A 16,908-nucleotide genomic window follows, 5' to 3' on the forward strand; every position below is an offset into this window, starting at 1 on the left:
AAATTTTAACTGGGCTTAAAATGCAGTGCAACTCAGAAGCCTTTTATTACAGATTTTATTTTGACTGATTTTTCAACTTCTCTCAAAGCTTTTGTTTGTGGAGGAGACTGTTAATTAAGGAGCGGTTCGAGAGACTGTTAATTAAGGAGAGATTCAAGAGACTGTTACTTGTTCAATGTTCCTGGGTGTGTTCCGGGCTGTGTTTATGTGACTTTGTTGTCCTACTCCAGGTTACACTGAGGTGATGCCATGGCAGAGCCTGGCAGAGGAGGAGACCCTTCCAGTCTGTGAGCGTGGCGATGCGTTTACTGTAGATGAGATTAAGTTGTTGGAGAAACAGACAAACCCACCTGACTACCTGACGGAGGCAGAGCTCATCACCTTGATGGAAAAACATGGCATTGGTAAGTCAGCCTTTTGTGTACCCTATCGCTGGCCATTCTAGCCCGTTTTTAGATTTTAAGCAACCCCTCTTCATTTTCTGGGGCACATATCGTGGTGCAATGTATCATTTAACACCATTGTGTAAATATTCTCATTCGGTGTGTCAAAGGTGAAGTATAGTGATCAGTGGAGGTGCCTGAGAATGGTAGATAGTTCACAGTACAGCAAGCAGGAAGGTTGTTTTATTTGAAATTTTTGCCACCAGGTCTTTGGTCCAGCAGCACACCAGACAGAGGTTTTGGTGGTTGTGGTGAAGTTATTACAGCGTCTCAAAGTAATAAAGTCGAGAAAAATCCAAACGCCCATAGCCGCAGAGATAATTTCAGCCTCTGATCCTGTGCTCTCTCCCTGAAATTAGTGTACTTATTTCAACATCTGACCCTGTGCTTGTACCTTTAGTCCGAGGACTAATTTCAGCCTCTGATCACCGGTCTCCACCTTCAGTTCATATACGAATTTCAACCTCTGAACCTATGCTCTCCCCCCTTCAGTTAGTTCACTAATTTTGTCTAATAGCACGCTCTTTCCCCTTCGGTTAATGCACTAATATCAGCCTCTGATCACGTGCTCGCACCTTCAAACCCAGCACTAATTTCAGTCGGTAAGAATTGTCGGGCTCAGAGCCCATACTATTGAGCTAGTTTGTTTCTGGAAGTGGATCCATGTGTTTTTTTTGCATTTTCTGTTTTGATATCCGATATGCTGCATTTGTAGAATTCCTTTTTTCCTCCTCTCTTCATTTCCCAGGATTTTCTTTTATTTCAGATTTACATTTTTTTCTGTTTATTTGACTGACAGATTCTCAAAAACAAATGGTTGCAAAATAGTTTCCATTAATTCATTGCTTGCATAACCTAACTGTGTATGGAGGTTGACATACTTTAATAGGGCCCAAATTCCCCCAACCCCTTTTTCCCGCGCACTCTCCCGAGATGCGCCGACTTTGTGCGCTCAAAACGGCGCCAAAAAATTTACCAAGAATTCTAGCCGCTCTGCTCTGTGTCCCGGGTCCTGGCACGGCGATTCGCGTCGAGTGGGGGGCGGAGCTACAGCCCTACGCCGAAAACCGTGCCGGCAGCTGCGCGCATGCACAGTGAAGTCTGAGCACGGCCGAAGGGACGATCCGATGCTCGCCGCCCCTAATCTTGGCCAAAGGGATCTCAGCACGGCTGCGGTAAGGGTGTGCAGATGTGGTCTCAGAGTCACTGTGTTCCTGCCCCCGATCACAATCCAGTGACACCTGTTGGAATCTCATACATGTGAACGTTAAGCAAGGATGGGATCAGGCACAGCTGTGATGCCTCACCGCGGCTGAACAGCCTGCTGATACTCACCTACTCGGGAATAATTGCCGATTGGGCAGGGGGTGCCTGTGCAAAGCAAAGAACCAAAAGCCTCCAGAGACAATAGCAGGAGTGGCATGTCTGTCAGACAGGTTTCCACAGAGTTCATGGAATCCTGTTGTTTAGAAACACCAGTAGCCATAATGAATCGCTTAGCAGAGTGTGCACAGTTGCATACGTGAGGTGACTTAAATTTTATTTTTTACTTATTTTTAAAAAATTTCTTATTGATGGTTTTTAATGCTTCTTTAATGTCATTGTGAAGGTGTTTAGTGCTTTTAGTACTTTGCAAGATCCTCTGTGCTTCCCTTACCCCCTCCCCCCCCCCCCCCCAATCTCTGGCTACCTGCGCTGATTTCTTAACTCTCCGCAAGGGTTTGCTTTGCGGCCACAGATGGCCACATACGCTGGCCTAAGTTAATTAGCAGTAACTATTAGCTGTCCAAACTGGCTTAAATGACCAAAACAAGCATAGGTGCCTGATAACGCCTCCTTTTGGAAAAAAAAACTAAACTAAAATAAATCCTAACTAACTCACTTACACTGGTGCAAATTAAATGTGCAGAATGGGGATTTTTAAAATACTCCAGAAAAATCAAGTTGCTCCAAAAAAAGCGGAGCAACTCCTGGGGAAATTTGGGCCCATAGTGAGGAAAGTGAAACCTACCATTGGTAACCTAATATTGTTTAGGGTATTTGGTACGTTTCAGTAATACAGCAATCAAATCTTTATTCACTCTACTTTTTCAAAAGGCTGCTGACCATTTTCAATTAGACATTACACTCTTGTGATGTTTCTTTGTCTATTTTTCTTGATGAACTCGCATAAACCCGTGGGTACTTCACTGTCCTCATAATGCGAGAGATGTTGGAGCAGAAGCCGTATCGTTACAGGCCTGCACAACACCACTGCCTGATGCCTGAAAACAGTCTCCCATCGTTGTAAATCAACCTTTATCACATTGCCCATTTACTTGCAATTTTAAAGTAAAGCCCACACGCAGCCCAGGAACATCCCAGGATTTCCAAAAGGCACTCGATAAGGTGCCACACAAAAGGTTACTGCAGAAGATAAAGGTACGCGGAATCGGAGGAAATGTATTAGCATGGATCGAGAATTGGCTGGCTAACCGAAAGCAGAGAGTCGGGATGAATGGGTCCTTTTCGGGTTGGAAATCGGTGGTTAGTGGTGTGCCACAGGGATTGATATACTGTTTACAATATACATAGATGACCTGGAAGAGGGGACAGAGTGTAGTGTAACAAAATTTGCAGATGACACAAAGATTAGTGGGAAAGCGGGTTGTGTAGAGGACACAGAGAGGCTGCAAAGAGATTTAGATAGGTTAAGCGAATGGGCTAAGGTTTGGCAGATGGAATACAATGTCGGAAAATGTGAGGTCATCCACCTTGGGGGAAAAAAAACAGTAAAAGGGAATATTATTTGAATGGGGAGAAATTACAACATTCTGCGGTGTCCTTGTGCATGAATCCCAAAAAGTTAGTTTGCAGGTGCAGCAGGTAATCAGGAAGGCGAATGGAATGTTGGCCTTCATTGCGAGAGGGATGGAGTACAAAAGCAGGGAAGTCCTGCTGCAACTGTACAGGGGGTATTGGTGAGGCCGCACCTGGAGTACAGCGTGCAGTTTTGGTCACCTTACTTAAGGAAGGATATACTAGCTTTGGAGAGGGTACAGAGACGATTCACTAGACTGATTCCGGAGATGAGGGGGTTACCTTATGATAATAGATTGAGTAGACTGGGTCTTTACTCGTTGGAGTTCAGAACGATGAGGGGTGATCTTATAGAAACATTTTAAATAATGAAAAGGATAGACAAGATAGAGGCAGAGAAGTTGTTGCCACTGGTCGGGGAGACTAGTACTAGGGGGCACAACCTCAAAATACGGGGGAGCCAATTTAAAACCGAGTTGAGAAGGAATTTCTTCTCCCAGAGGATTGTGAATCTGTGGCATTCTCTGTCCAAGGAAGCAGTTGAGGCTAGCTCATTGAATATATTCAAATCACAGATAGATAGATTTTTAACCAATAAGGGAATTAAGAGTTATGGGGAGCGGGCGGGTAAGTGGAGCTGAGTTCATGGCCAGATCAGCCACGATCTTGTTGAGTGGTGGAGCAGGCTTAAGGGGCTAGATGGCCTACTCCTGTTCCTAATTCTTATGTTCTTATGATTGATCCTTGGTCTATACCGAGTTAGCTGATCTCAGCTGGGGTGACGGGTTGAGGTGCCACAGTTGGCTTCAGAGCCCCTGGGATAGAAAGGGGACAAACATTTCTGCTTCGGATTACTCTCCACTGACCCATGGTGAAAAATGCACACGTGTGGACCAATGTTCCTGCTAAGCTGCGCGGCCACGCTTGCTGCTCCCTGGCTTCTCCATTGTAGATATGCCGCGCGTGCCCACAAGTTTGAATGCTCCGTGCATTGGGGGAGGGAAGCCATACAGGAGGCAGTGCAGATTATGGGGGCATTGGTGTGGACGTCAGATGATGGCCGGATCGGATTGGCTGTGATGCCTTTGTAGTTGATTGTCTTCCAACACTCACTGTCTGGGCTCGTGCATGAATTGGTGAGGTGTTGAAGAGCAGCCGTCGCGCATGGAACCATATCCCAGCAAGAGTCAGCACCTTCAGAAGAGAAAATGGGAGAAAATTTAGTGGGAGCACTAGTCTTATTCAGGCAAAGTATTTTCTTCAGAGCTGCAGATAGGATTCGATGGCGATGTGAATCATTTTTCGAGATTATGTTTGATAATAAATATCAATTATTAATATTCTTTCAGATGGTCTTGGCTTGGTTGTTCATTGAACTGCTCTGAACATTTTGCCTTTGGGTATTACACGTCCTCCCTTTTGTGTTCTTCCCTTTGCCTGGAAGTGAATTGCAAAGCTAAATGAAAAATAACAATCTGCTTCAATTCTGACATGTATAAGTCTCTCATCAGAACTACATCAGCCCAGACTGGATATAACTAAGATTTTATTGCGTAGTTTTGCAGTGTTGCCTTTTGAGTCCTGTGGTGATGCCAGCACGGGACGGGAGTGTCTCTAATGACTTATAAAGTTTTGATCGCCAGTTTTCCCTCCTTAACTGACTGAAGAGGGGGGAGAATAGAAGCCGAACAATTGCAGTCATCCGATGAAGACCTTTTCTTGCTGCTGCTGGTCACATATCCAGTACAATATTTATAGATTGTGCACCAGCAAGCTTCACGGATCCAGTATGAAGCCATGGTCCCCTATTCCCTGTCTAACAATACTTTGTAAACTGCACAAAATAGTGATTTGTACATGCTTTTGATACAAGAACAACTGCTACACAGGTCACATTTCTCGCAAGGTACATCTGGTTTGGCATTTCGAGTCTACTACCCATACTACAAAAGAACATAAGAAATAGGAGCAGGAGTAGGCCAATCGGCCCCTCTGCCATTCAACAAGATCGTGGCTGATCAGATCTTGGCCTTAACTCCACTTCCTGCCTGTTCCCCATAACCCTTGACTTGCCTGTAGCTCAAAAATCTGTCTATCCTCGCCTTGAATATATTCAATGACCCAGCGTCCAAAGCTCTCTGAGGCAGAAAATTCCAAAGATTCACAACCCTCTGAGAGAAGAAATTCCTTCTCATCTCTGTCTTAGATGGACGACCCCTTATTCTGAAACTATGCCCCCTAGTTCAAAGGGAAACATCCTCTCTGCATCTACCCTGTCAAGTCCCCTCAGAATCTCATATGTTTCAATAAGATCACCTCTCATTCTTCTAAATTCCAATGAGTATAGGCCCAACCTGCTTAACCTTTCCTCATAAGTCAACCCCTTCATCTCAGAAATCAACCTTGTGAACCTTCTCTGAACAGCCTCCAATGCAAGTATATCCCTCCTTAAATAAAGAGACCAAAACTATACGCAGTACTTGAGATGTGGTCTCACCAATATACTGTACAGTTGTAGCAAGATTTCCCTACTTTTATACTCCATCCCCCTTGCAATAAAGGCCAACATTCCATTTGCCTTCCTAATTACGTGCTGTACCAGCATGCTAACTTTTTGCGTTTCATGTACGAGGACCCCCAGATCCCTCTGTACCGCAGCATTCTGTAGTCTCTCTCCATTTAAACAATATTTTGCTTTTCCATCCTTCCACATTTTCACACATACTCCATCTGCCAAATTTTTGCCCACTCACTTAACCTATCTACATCCCTTTGCAGACTCGTTGTGTCCTCCTGACAATTTGCTTTCCCACCTATCTTTGTATCGTTAGCAAATTTGGCTACAGTACACTCGGTCCCTTCATCCAAGTCATTAATATAAATTGTAAATAGTTGAGTCCCTAGCACTGATCCATGTGGCACCCCACTAGTTACAGTTTGCCAACCTGAAAATTACCCATTTATCCCGACTCTCTGTTTTCTACTAGTAAGCCATTCCTCTATCCATGCTAATATATTACCCCCAACCCCGTGAGCTCTTACCTTGTTCAGTTATGTGGCACCTTATTGAATGCCTTTTGGAAATCCAAATACACTACATCTACTGGTCCCCCTTTATCCTCCCTGCTTGTTACATCCTCAAAGACCTCTAATAAATTTTTCCAACACGATTTCCCTTTCATAAAACCATGTTGACTCTGATTGTATTATGATTTTCTAAATGTCCTGCTACTACTCCCTTAATAATGGATTCCAGCATTTTCCCAATGACAGATGTTTAGCTAACTGGCCTATAGTTTCCTGCTTTCTGTCTCCCCACTTTCTTAAATAGGGGCGTTACATTTGTGGTTTTCCAATCCGCTTGGACCTTTCCAGAATCGAGGAAATTTTGGTAGATTAATACCAATGCATTCACTATCTCTGCAGCCACTTCTTTTATGACCCTAGGATGCAAGCGATTGGGTCCAGGAAACTTGTCAACCTTTAGTCCCATTAGTTTGCCTAGTACTTTTTCTCTAGTGAAAGTGATTGTTTTAAGTTCCTCCCTCCCTTTCACCCCTTGATTATCTGCTATTATTGGGATACTTTTAGTGTCCTCTAACTTGAAGACAGATACAAAATATTTGTTCAAAGTCTCTGCTATTTCCTCGTTTCCCATTATTTAATTCCCCAGTTTCATGCTCTGAGCGACCAACGTTTACTTTAGCTACTCTCTTCCTTTTTATATACTTGTAGAAACTCTTACTGTCTCTGTTTATATTTCTTGCTAGTTTACTCTCATAATCTATTTTCTCCCTCTTTATTATTTTTTTTAATCATCTGGTTTCTAAAAATGTCCCAATCTTCCGGCCTACCACGAATCTTTGCAACATTGTATGTCTTTTCTTTCAATTTGATACCATCCTTAACTTCCTTAGTTAACCAGGGATGGTTCATCCTTCTCGTAGAGTCTTTCTTTCGCACTGGAATATATCTTTGTTGAGAGTTATGAAATATCTCCTTAAATGTCTGCCACTGTTTATCTACCGTCTTTGGTTATCCATTTTGGCAAAAAAAATAGAAAAGCAAATTTCAATTTAAATGGAGAAAAATTGCAAAGTACTGCAGTACAGAGGGACCTGGTGCATGAAACACAAAAAGTTAGTATGCAGGTACAGCAAGTAATCAGGAAGGCAAATGGAATGTTGTCCTTTATTGCAAGCTCCTCCCTGAGTCACAATGCGGATTCTGTCCACTAAGGGGTACAACAGACATGATCTTCACCGCGCGACAACTACAAGAGAATTGCAGGGAACAGCACTAACCCTTGTACATGACCTTCTTTGACCATACAAAGGCCTTTGACACTGTCAACCATGAGGGACTATGGAGTGTCCTCCTCCGTTTCGGCTGCCCCCAAAAGTTTGTCACCATCCTCCCTCTGCCTGCTCCACGACGACATGCAAGCCATGTTCTAAGAAACCGTCCCGAACACACTCTATAAACTCATCCTCGAGGCTACCTTTATCAATTTGATTTGTCCAATCTATATTGGACGATTAAAATCACCCATGATTATTGCTGTAACTTTCTTATTGGCCCCCATTTCTTGATTTCTTGATTTATACTCTGTCCTACAGTGTAGCTACTGTTAGGGGACCTATAGACTTCTTTCCCTTACTATTTCTTATCTCCATCCAAACTGATTCTACCTCTTGATCTTCTGAGCCAAGATTATTTCTCACAACTGTACTGATCTCATCCTTTATTAACAAAGCTACTCCACCTTCTTTTCCTTTCTGCCTATCCTTCCGAAATGTCAAATACCCCTGAATATTCAGTTACCAGCCTTGGTCACCTTGCAGCCATGTCTCTGTAATGGCTATCAGATCATACTGATTTATTTATATTTGTGCCGTTAATTCATCTGTCTTGTTACGAATGCTGTGGGCATTCAGATAGAAAACATGGAAAATAGGTGTAGGAGTAGGCCATTCGGCCCTTCGTGCTGCCATTCAATATGATCATGGCTGATCATGCAACTTCAGTACCCCACTCCTGCCTTCTCTCCATACCCCCTGATCCCTTTAGCCGTAAGGGCCACATCTAACTCCCTTTTGAATATATCCAACGAACTGGACTCAACAACTTTCTGTGTAGAGAATTCCAGAGGTTCACAATTCTCTGGGTGAAAAAGTTTCTCCTCATCTCGGTCCTAGATGGCTTACCCCTTACCCTTAGACTGTGACCCCTGGTTCTGGACTTCCCCAACATCGGGAACATTCTTCCTGCATCTAATCTGTCCAATCCCCTCAGAACTTTACATGCTTCTATGAGATCTCCTCTCATTCTTCTAAATTCCAGTGAATATAAGCCTAGTCGATCCAGTCTTTCTTCATATGTCAGTCCTGCCATCCCGGGAATCAGTCTGGTGAACCTTCGCTGCACTCCCTCACTGTCCTTCCTCAGATTAGGAGAACAAAACTGCACACAATACTCCAGGTGTGGCCTCACCATGGCCCTGTACAACTGCAGTAAGACCTCCCTGCTCCTATACTCAAATCCTCTCGCTATGAAGGCCAACATGCCAGTTGCTTTCTTTACTGCCTGCTGTACCTGCATGCCAACCTTCAATGACTGATGTACCATGACACCCAGGTCTCGTTGCACCTCCCCTTTTCCTAATCTGTCACCATTCAGATAATAATCTGTCTTCCAATTTTTGCCAACAAAGTGGATAACCTCACACTTATCCATATTATACTGCATCTGCCATGCATTTGCCCACTCACCTAACTTGTCCAAGTCACCCTGCAGCCTCTTAGCATCCTCCTCACAGCTCACACTGCCACCTAGCATAGTGTCATCTGCAACTTGGAGATATTACATTCAGTGCCTTCATCTAAATCATTAATATAAATAGATGAAGAGCCTTTAATTTTGTCTTTTTACCATTTTTCCCTATTCTGACCCAATTTGCTGGTTCACTCTTACATTTGTACGCTCTGTCCCTTCCTGCCACACTCTGGCTATCGCTACCCTGCACTATTGTCTTGTCCTTTCTCTTTAACTTTCTAAATGTATCCTCACCTGAACCCTCCCCCCCCCCCCCCACTTTTTAGTTTAAAGCCATATCTACAGCCTTAGTTATTCGATTCGCCAGCATTGTATTGATAGCATTTGAGAGACCTTCACGAATTTAATTTGATAACTGTACTGTTTCCAAATGTATTGGAGCTGACCATTCTGTTAACAATTCTCAACCATCATTGTGGGTCACGGTCCTGCTACCAGTGTCTGTTATCAGGACAGAGTACTGTGTTGCCAGAGCAAACTACCGCGGATGCTGGAAATAAAAACAGAAAATGCTGGAAATACTCAGCAGATCAGGCAGCATCCCCTCCTCCCTTGCCGTGTCCCTACACATGCTTAAAATCTGTTGCATAAATTTTTCCAATTTTGATGAAAGGTCATTGAGCTGAAACGTTAACTCTGTTTCTCTTTCCACAGATGCTGCCTGACCTGCTGAGTATTTCCAGCATTTTCTGTTTTTATTACTGTGTAATCCGGTCCTGGCGATTATTCCATTATCGACCCTGTCCGTATTGGGGCTGATCATCATGTGATCATTCCTGTCAGTTACCAGGGCTAACTGTCCCGTTACCAACGAATCTGTATCAGAGTTTACTTGTTATCTGGGCTCACCATCCCGCTACTAGTATTTAGTATTGGGGTTCACTGTCCAGTTACTGTCCCCATACATTATCAGGGCTGACTATCTTATTACACACCTCTTTCTATTATCGGTGCTGACCATCCTATTACTAACCCCTTGTCGTTATAAGGAATAACCATCCCGTTACCAACCCTTTCCGTTATCGTGACTGACTATCCTTTTATGAACCCCTTTTCATTTTCAAGATGTACTGTCTTGTTACCACCCAGTCCATTATCAAGGTGGGCTGTATCTTTACTTATCCTGTTTATATCAATAACCTATCTAGTTCATATTGGAACTAACTATCACATTGCCAACCGCAACCATTATTGGAGCTGCCTGTCCTGTTGTCGACCCTACCTGTTATTGGGGCTGATCATCTCATTTCTGACCCTCTCTTTTATGAAGGCTGACTGCTGGAGTTCTTTGAGGATGTAATAAACAGGGTAGCTAAAGAGGAACCAGTGGATGTGGTGTATTTGGACTTCCAGAAGGCATTTGACAAGGTGCTACATAAAAGGTTACTGCACAAGATAAAAGTTCACAGGATTGGGGGCAATATATTAGCATGGATAGAGGATTGGCTAACTAACAGAGAACAGAAAGTCGGGATAAATGGTTCATTCTCTGGTTGGCAACCAGTAACTAATGGGGTGCCGCAGGGGTCAGTGCTGGGACCCCAACTATTTACAATCTATATTAACGACTTTGAAGAAGGGATGGAGTGTAATGTAGTCAAGTTTGCTGACGATACAAAGATGGGAGGAAAAGCAATGTGTGAAGAGAACACACAAAATCTGCAAAAGGACATAGACAGGCTAAGTGAGTGGGCAAAAATTTGGCAGATGGAGTATAATGTTGGAAAATGTGAGGTCATGCACTTTGGCAGAAAAAAATCAAAGAGCAAGTTATTATTTAAATGGAGAAAGATTGCAAAGTGCCGCAGTACAGCGGGACCTGGGGGTACTTGTGCATGAAACACAAAAAGATAGAATGCAGGTACAGCAAGTGATCAGGAAGGCCAATGGTATCTTGGCCTTTATTGCAAAGGGGATGGAGTATAAAAGCAGGGAAGTGTTGCTAGGTTTTGGTGAGGCCACACCTGGAATACTGCGTGCAATTTTGGTTTCCATATTTACGAAAGGATATACTTGCTTTGGAGGCAGTTCAGAGAAGATTCACTAGGTTGATTCCGGAATGAGGGGGTTGACTTATGAGGAAAGGTTGAGTAGGTTGGGCCTCTACTCATTGGAGTTCAGAAGAATGAGAGGTGATCTTAGCGAAACGTATAAGATTATGAGGGGGATTGACAAGGTGGATGCAGAGAGGATGTCTCCACTGATGGGGGAGACTAGAACTAGAAGGAATGATCTTAGAATAAGGGGCCACCCATTTAAAACTGAGATGAAGAGAAATTTCTTCTCTGAGGGTTGCGAATCTGTGGAATTCACTGCTTCAGAGAGCTGTGGAAGCTGGGATATTGAACAAATTTAAGACAGAAATAGACAGTTTCTTAAATGATAAGGGGTTATGGGGAGCGGGCAGGGAAGTAGAGCCGAGTCCATGATCAGATCAGCCATGATCTTATTGAATGGCGGAGCAGGCTCAAGGGGCATTATGGCCTACTCCTGCTCCTATTTCTTATGTCCTTATGTTCTTAAAGATCTCAGTTATCAGGGCTGATCGGCCCATTACCAAACACGTCTGTATCGGAATTGACGGTCCCATGACCAATCTATGTTATCCGACGTTTACAGTCCCCTTACTAATCTGTCCATTTTTGGCAGCTGACATTCCCATTCGTATTGAGGCTGATCCCTCCATTAGCAATCCAGTCTACAGCAGACATCATCATAGGCAGTCCCTCGGAATCGAGGACGACTTGCTTCCACTCTTAGATTGAGTCCTTAGGTGGCTGAACAGTCCAATACGACAGCCACAGTCCCTGCCATAGGTGGGACATACAGTCATTGAGGGGAAAGGGAGGGTGGGACTGATTTGCCGCACGCTCCTTCTGCTGCCTGCGCTTGATTTGTGCATGCTCTCGGCGATGAGACTCGAGGTGCTCAGCGCCCTCCCGGCTGCACTTCCTCCACTTATGGTGGTCTTTGGCCAGGGACTCCCAGGTGTCGGTGGGGATGTTGCACTTTATCAAGGAGGCTTTGAGGGTGTCCTTGTAACGTTTTCTCTGTCCATCTTTGGCTTGTTTGCCAGGAAGGAGTTCTGAGTAGAGCGCTGGCTTTGGGAGTCTCGTGTCTGGCATGCGGACAATGTGGCCCGCCCAGCGGAGCTGATCAAGTGTGGTCAGTGCTTCAATGCTGGGAATGTTGGCCTGGACGAGGACACTAATGTTGGTGCATCTGTCCTCCCAGGGGATTTATAGGATCTTGTGGAGGCATCGTTGGTGGTATTTCTCCAGCGACTTGAGGTGTCTTAGGACGGTGTAAATGTTCCGACAGTGACTTTATATGATACATATAAGGCACAATGTAGGCTAAATAGCAGGATCCCATGCAATTCTGGGGCAGCCAAGGGTAGGCCTTGTGGCCACACACCCAATAGGTGCCATTATATGCAATGAATGTTAGCTGTTTCTTTGTCAGCAACACTCCGGGGTCTGTCCAGGCTTTTCCATCTGTTTTATTCAGAATCCCCGTTAAGTTAAAAATTCCCACATCGGCCCAGTTTGGACGGTTCCGTGGCTTGATTATATTATAATTCCGGGAGCAGTTACTATACCCCATATTTTGGCCTCCTTTGATGTTTCTAATCAGACAGACCGATTCCCCCGGTCTTCCTATTCCCGTTGTATTGGTGATAACAAAAAATGGGGGCCGTTTGGAATTATTGTAGCACGGTTGGTATCCCCCTTCAAAGGTAGTCAGATTGTAACCTGCTGACTTCCATTTACATGCCCAGTTTTCCGTATCCTGAAACGCATTGCCTGTTTTGTTTTGATTAATTATCCACTCAGCCATTTCCGAGATATTCAAAGGAACTGTCCTCAAGGGAATCCCTCCCTTTGAGTGAATAGGAATATGCGTGTACACCCAACAACTGGAAATGTTACCTTGTTTGGCATAAATGTATGACCTATATAAAAAGGTATTTACATGTAATTCCCTTGTTACCCTACTATTTCCCTTTGGTGCAGAGGGTCGGCTGGTAAGAAAGTAGGCCTATGCCTAGAATACCTACAATCAATAATACAGTAAATTTATACATTTTCGCAAAAAGTAATTTTCCTTATTAGATTTCAGCTTCAGTTACGGGTGCTCGTTTAACGTGTGAAGCGTGGATCCAGGCTTTCTTTCCTTGGACTTTAACAGCTGCCTGGGTGGTCAATAACACTTGATAAGGTCCCTTCCACTTGGCACCCAAAGGTTCTTTATGCAACTTTTTCACATACACCCAGACTCCCGGGATGATGTCGTGTCCTCCTTCAGGTGGATTACCCCAAGCTGCCGATACCTGTCGGGAAATAGAACTAATAGCACTGGTTAAGTTCTGACAGTATGATAACAAAGTGTCACTCATTAAGTGAACATCAGCTTTCCGTAAATCGATAGTTCCTGGCAGTGACATGGGTCTTCCTGTTATAATTTCAAATGGCCTTAGACCTGTAGTTCTGTTCGGGGTTGCCCTAATACTACATAGCACTATTGGTAGTGCCTGGGGCCATGGTGTTCCTTCTTGGTGATATTTGGCAAGCCGTTGTTTCAAAGTTCGATTCATTCGTTCTACTTGTCCTGATGATTGTGGATGATAAGGACAGTGTAAATCCCACATAATGTTCAGTAACCTACAGACTTCTTGGCAGACAGCACCTGTGAAGTGTGTTCCCTGATCTGAGTCAATGCTACTCGGGACTCCCCATCGGGGAATGTAATCCTTACACAAGACCTTTGCAGTGTGATTGGCTGTGGCTCTTTTAGTTGGGACAGCTTCTACCCATCTAGAGAATCTGTCGACCATGACAAGAATGTTAGTATATCCTTGGCATGAAGGAAGCGATATATAATCAACCTGCAGATGCTGGAATGGTCCGACAGGGGCAGGAGGCCTCAGTTGGGGCATTACCATGATGGGTCCAGAATTATTTTTCTGGCAGACCACACAGCTGTCTGTTACCAGCTGGGCATGTTTTTTAAATCCCCGACCCCACCAGCTTTTCTGGAACCGTGCCGTCATCTGTTGTGAGGCCAAGTGTCCCCACGAGTGGATCTGTTGGGCTAAAAAAAGCATAAGCGCTTGTGGCGCGACTGGCTTGTCGGTAACTCTTTGTCTCCAGACACCATCTTCACATAGCTTAATTCCTGCCTCAATCCATGTCCATTTTTCCTCTCGGGAGCACTCGCCTTGCATTGTTTGAAGGTCTCGTGTCAGAGTCGTGAGTGCTTTCAATCTGCACATCTGTGTTGGTTCTTCTGGAGGAACGCCTTGTGAGGCGGCATCTTTAGCTGCCTGGTTGGCTAGGGCATTTCCCTGTGCTTCTGTGGTATTTACCTTGGTATGGGCCTTACACTTCAGGATGGACACTTCCTGAGGTAATTGTATGGTCTCCAGTAAGTCTCGGACTTCTTTTCCATTTCGGATAGGTGTACCAGCAGCAGTGAGGAATCCTCTTTTCCGCCATAACATACCAAAGTCGTGAGCGACTCCAAAAGCATAACGCGAATCAGTGTAGACATTAGCTGTCTGTCCTTCTGCTATTCGACATGCTATCCGTAACTCGGCCTGTTGTGCTGACGTTCCTGAGGGTAAACATCCTTTTGCCACTACCTCATATAAGGTTGTAACTGCCCATCCTGCTTTTCTGATACCATTGTCAACAAAGGAGGAACCATCTGTAAACAGGATGAGGTCTGGGTTCTGCAGAGGCTCCTCTACTGCTAAGGCTGCTTCTTCTGTTTCTTTTAAAATCTCCACGCAGTCATGCTCTTCACATTCTCCCCCCTCTTGCTCCCTCGATTCTGACATCGGGAGCATAGTTGCGGGATTAACCGAGCTGGCCCGGACGATATGGAGATTAGGAGCTTCCAAAACTGCTGTCCAGCGGGTCCATCTTGCTGCTGTCACCTGAGACATTCTATTCATAGACAGCAAAGCGTGTACGGTGTGGGGACACTTGACAATCAGCTTTTGATCGAGGACTAGACCCACAGTGATCATTACCGCTCGACATGTAGCTTCCATGGCCCTTAGGCAACTTCCCCATCCGAGGGCTACCGCATCCAGTTTTGCCGAATAATAGCCAATAGGTCTTTGCCGATCCCAATGTTCTTGTGTCAGTATGGCTGTCATATATCCTTCTTTCTCATGGACAAACAGGGTAAATGGCTTACCACTGTCGGGGATTCCCAGAGCCGGTGCCGAACACAAAGCCTTTTTCAAATTCAGGAAGGCCTCTTGCTGTTCTTTTGTGAGGGTAATGGCTTCTTTAAAAGCACGTTTCCCCTTTAAAATATCATTCAATGGCTGAGCAAGCTATGTGAAGGAGTCAATCCAATTTCTGTTAAAGTTACACAATCCCAAAAAAGACCTTAGTTCCTGAATAGTGGTGGGTTTTTTAGCAGCCCGAATGGCTGCAGTTCTATCCTGGGTAAGTTCTCTCTCTTTCCTTGTGAAATCTTTTGTCCCAGGTATACAACCTCTTCTTGGGATATTTGTGCTTTGTCGATGCTGGCTTTATGTCCTTTCAGCCAAAGGTGATCCAGCAAAGCTCCTAATCTTGTTCATGCTGTTCTTCCGTGTTTGAAGCTAGCAGGATCTCGTCTACATATTGGATGACAGGGGAGGTAATTCTCGCAAATGGCTTTGTAAAGCCATGTGGAATACCGTAGGGCTGTTGTGGAAACCCTGCGGTAACCGGGTCCAAGTATACTGTTGTCCTTGGACAGTGAAAGCAAACCACTGTCGAACCTCCGGTGCCAGAGGCACCGACCAAAATCCATTGGCCATATCTATAACCGAGAAATATTTATGTTCCGGTTTGAGGGCATTAAAAATGGTGGAGGGATCTGCGACCAAAGGAGCTTTTTGATCAATACACTGGTTAGCTTTCCTATAATCGACAGTCAAACGGCAAGTCTCATTAGATTTCTGTACCGGCCACACGGGGCTATTGGAGGAGCTATGCGTTTTAATAAGCACCCCTTGTTTCTCCAATTGCTGAATAACCGGTAAGATTCCCGTGATGGCAGTTCGACTGATGGGATACTGTTTAGTGCATGGAGGCTTGGTCCCTGTAAATGACGCAGGCTCCATCTGGAGTAGGCCACAATCGCTCTTATCTTTAGCCCATATCGGGTGTTCCTTTAATTCTTCTTTCTTCAAAGTTCTAATTGACCATGCCACCCGACCATCCTCGAAATGCAACGATGAATCTACTTGGATTAGAACGTCCATTCCCAAAAGGGGTTGATCTACTGGACCTATCCAGACTGGCGTGGTTAGTTCATGTGGACCCAGCCCTATAAGTACCGGTGTTGTCTTTTTAATTTCCATTTTATAGCCCCCAACTCCAGAGGCTGTACATGCCCTACCATCCAACGGCAAAAAGTCTCCATATTGTAGGGGTAAGCGTGTTACTTCCGCCCCTGTGTCTAAAAGACTGTCCACATCCTTATCGCCCACCCTCACAGTTATATATAGCCCATCTCCCCTTTGTTGTATTAGTGCGAGGAGGGGGGCCAGGGTGGGCTCTAATCGTTTTTTGCTATCCCAAGTAACTCCTTCTGTTGTTGTATTGTCAGTCGCTTAACTGCTTCTATGAGGTCGTTATCTTGTGACAAGCCTGGCTTGTTGGCTGAATTGTATCACTGGCTGTGTCCTCTTCCCCAGCCACGACCTTTCTGTTTTTCCCTGCACGTCTTGGCCCAGTGACCTTCTTTCCCACAATAATGACATTTTCCGGGTAATTTTCCTAATGACTGTTTATCGGAATCCTGGGATTTCCATCCCATAGCC

The 16,908-nt window shown here is 44.6% G+C and overlaps 1 protein-coding gene across 1 annotated transcript in view; it reads left to right on the forward strand.

Moving 5' to 3' along the window:
- Positions 1 to 230: 230 nt before the first annotated feature.
- LOC139241451 (DNA topoisomerase 3-beta-1-like) overlaps positions 231 to 16,908 on the forward strand; it is a gene marked incomplete at its 5' end in the record, with an annotated part of 49,668 nt that continues 32,990 nt past the window's right edge. Inside the window, one exon of the mRNA XM_070870012.1 lies at positions 231 to 404. Within this exon, the coding sequence (XP_070726113.1) occupies positions 231 to 404 (174 nt within the window). The remainder of the gene's footprint in view (positions 405 to 16,908) is intronic.

The sequence above is a fragment of the Pristiophorus japonicus genome, unplaced genomic scaffold (genome assembly GCF_044704955.1).
Source record: "Pristiophorus japonicus isolate sPriJap1 unplaced genomic scaffold, sPriJap1.hap1 HAP1_SCAFFOLD_1083, whole genome shotgun sequence".
In the NCBI taxonomy this organism is placed as follows: Eukaryota; Metazoa; Chordata; class Chondrichthyes; family Pristiophoridae; genus Pristiophorus; species Pristiophorus japonicus.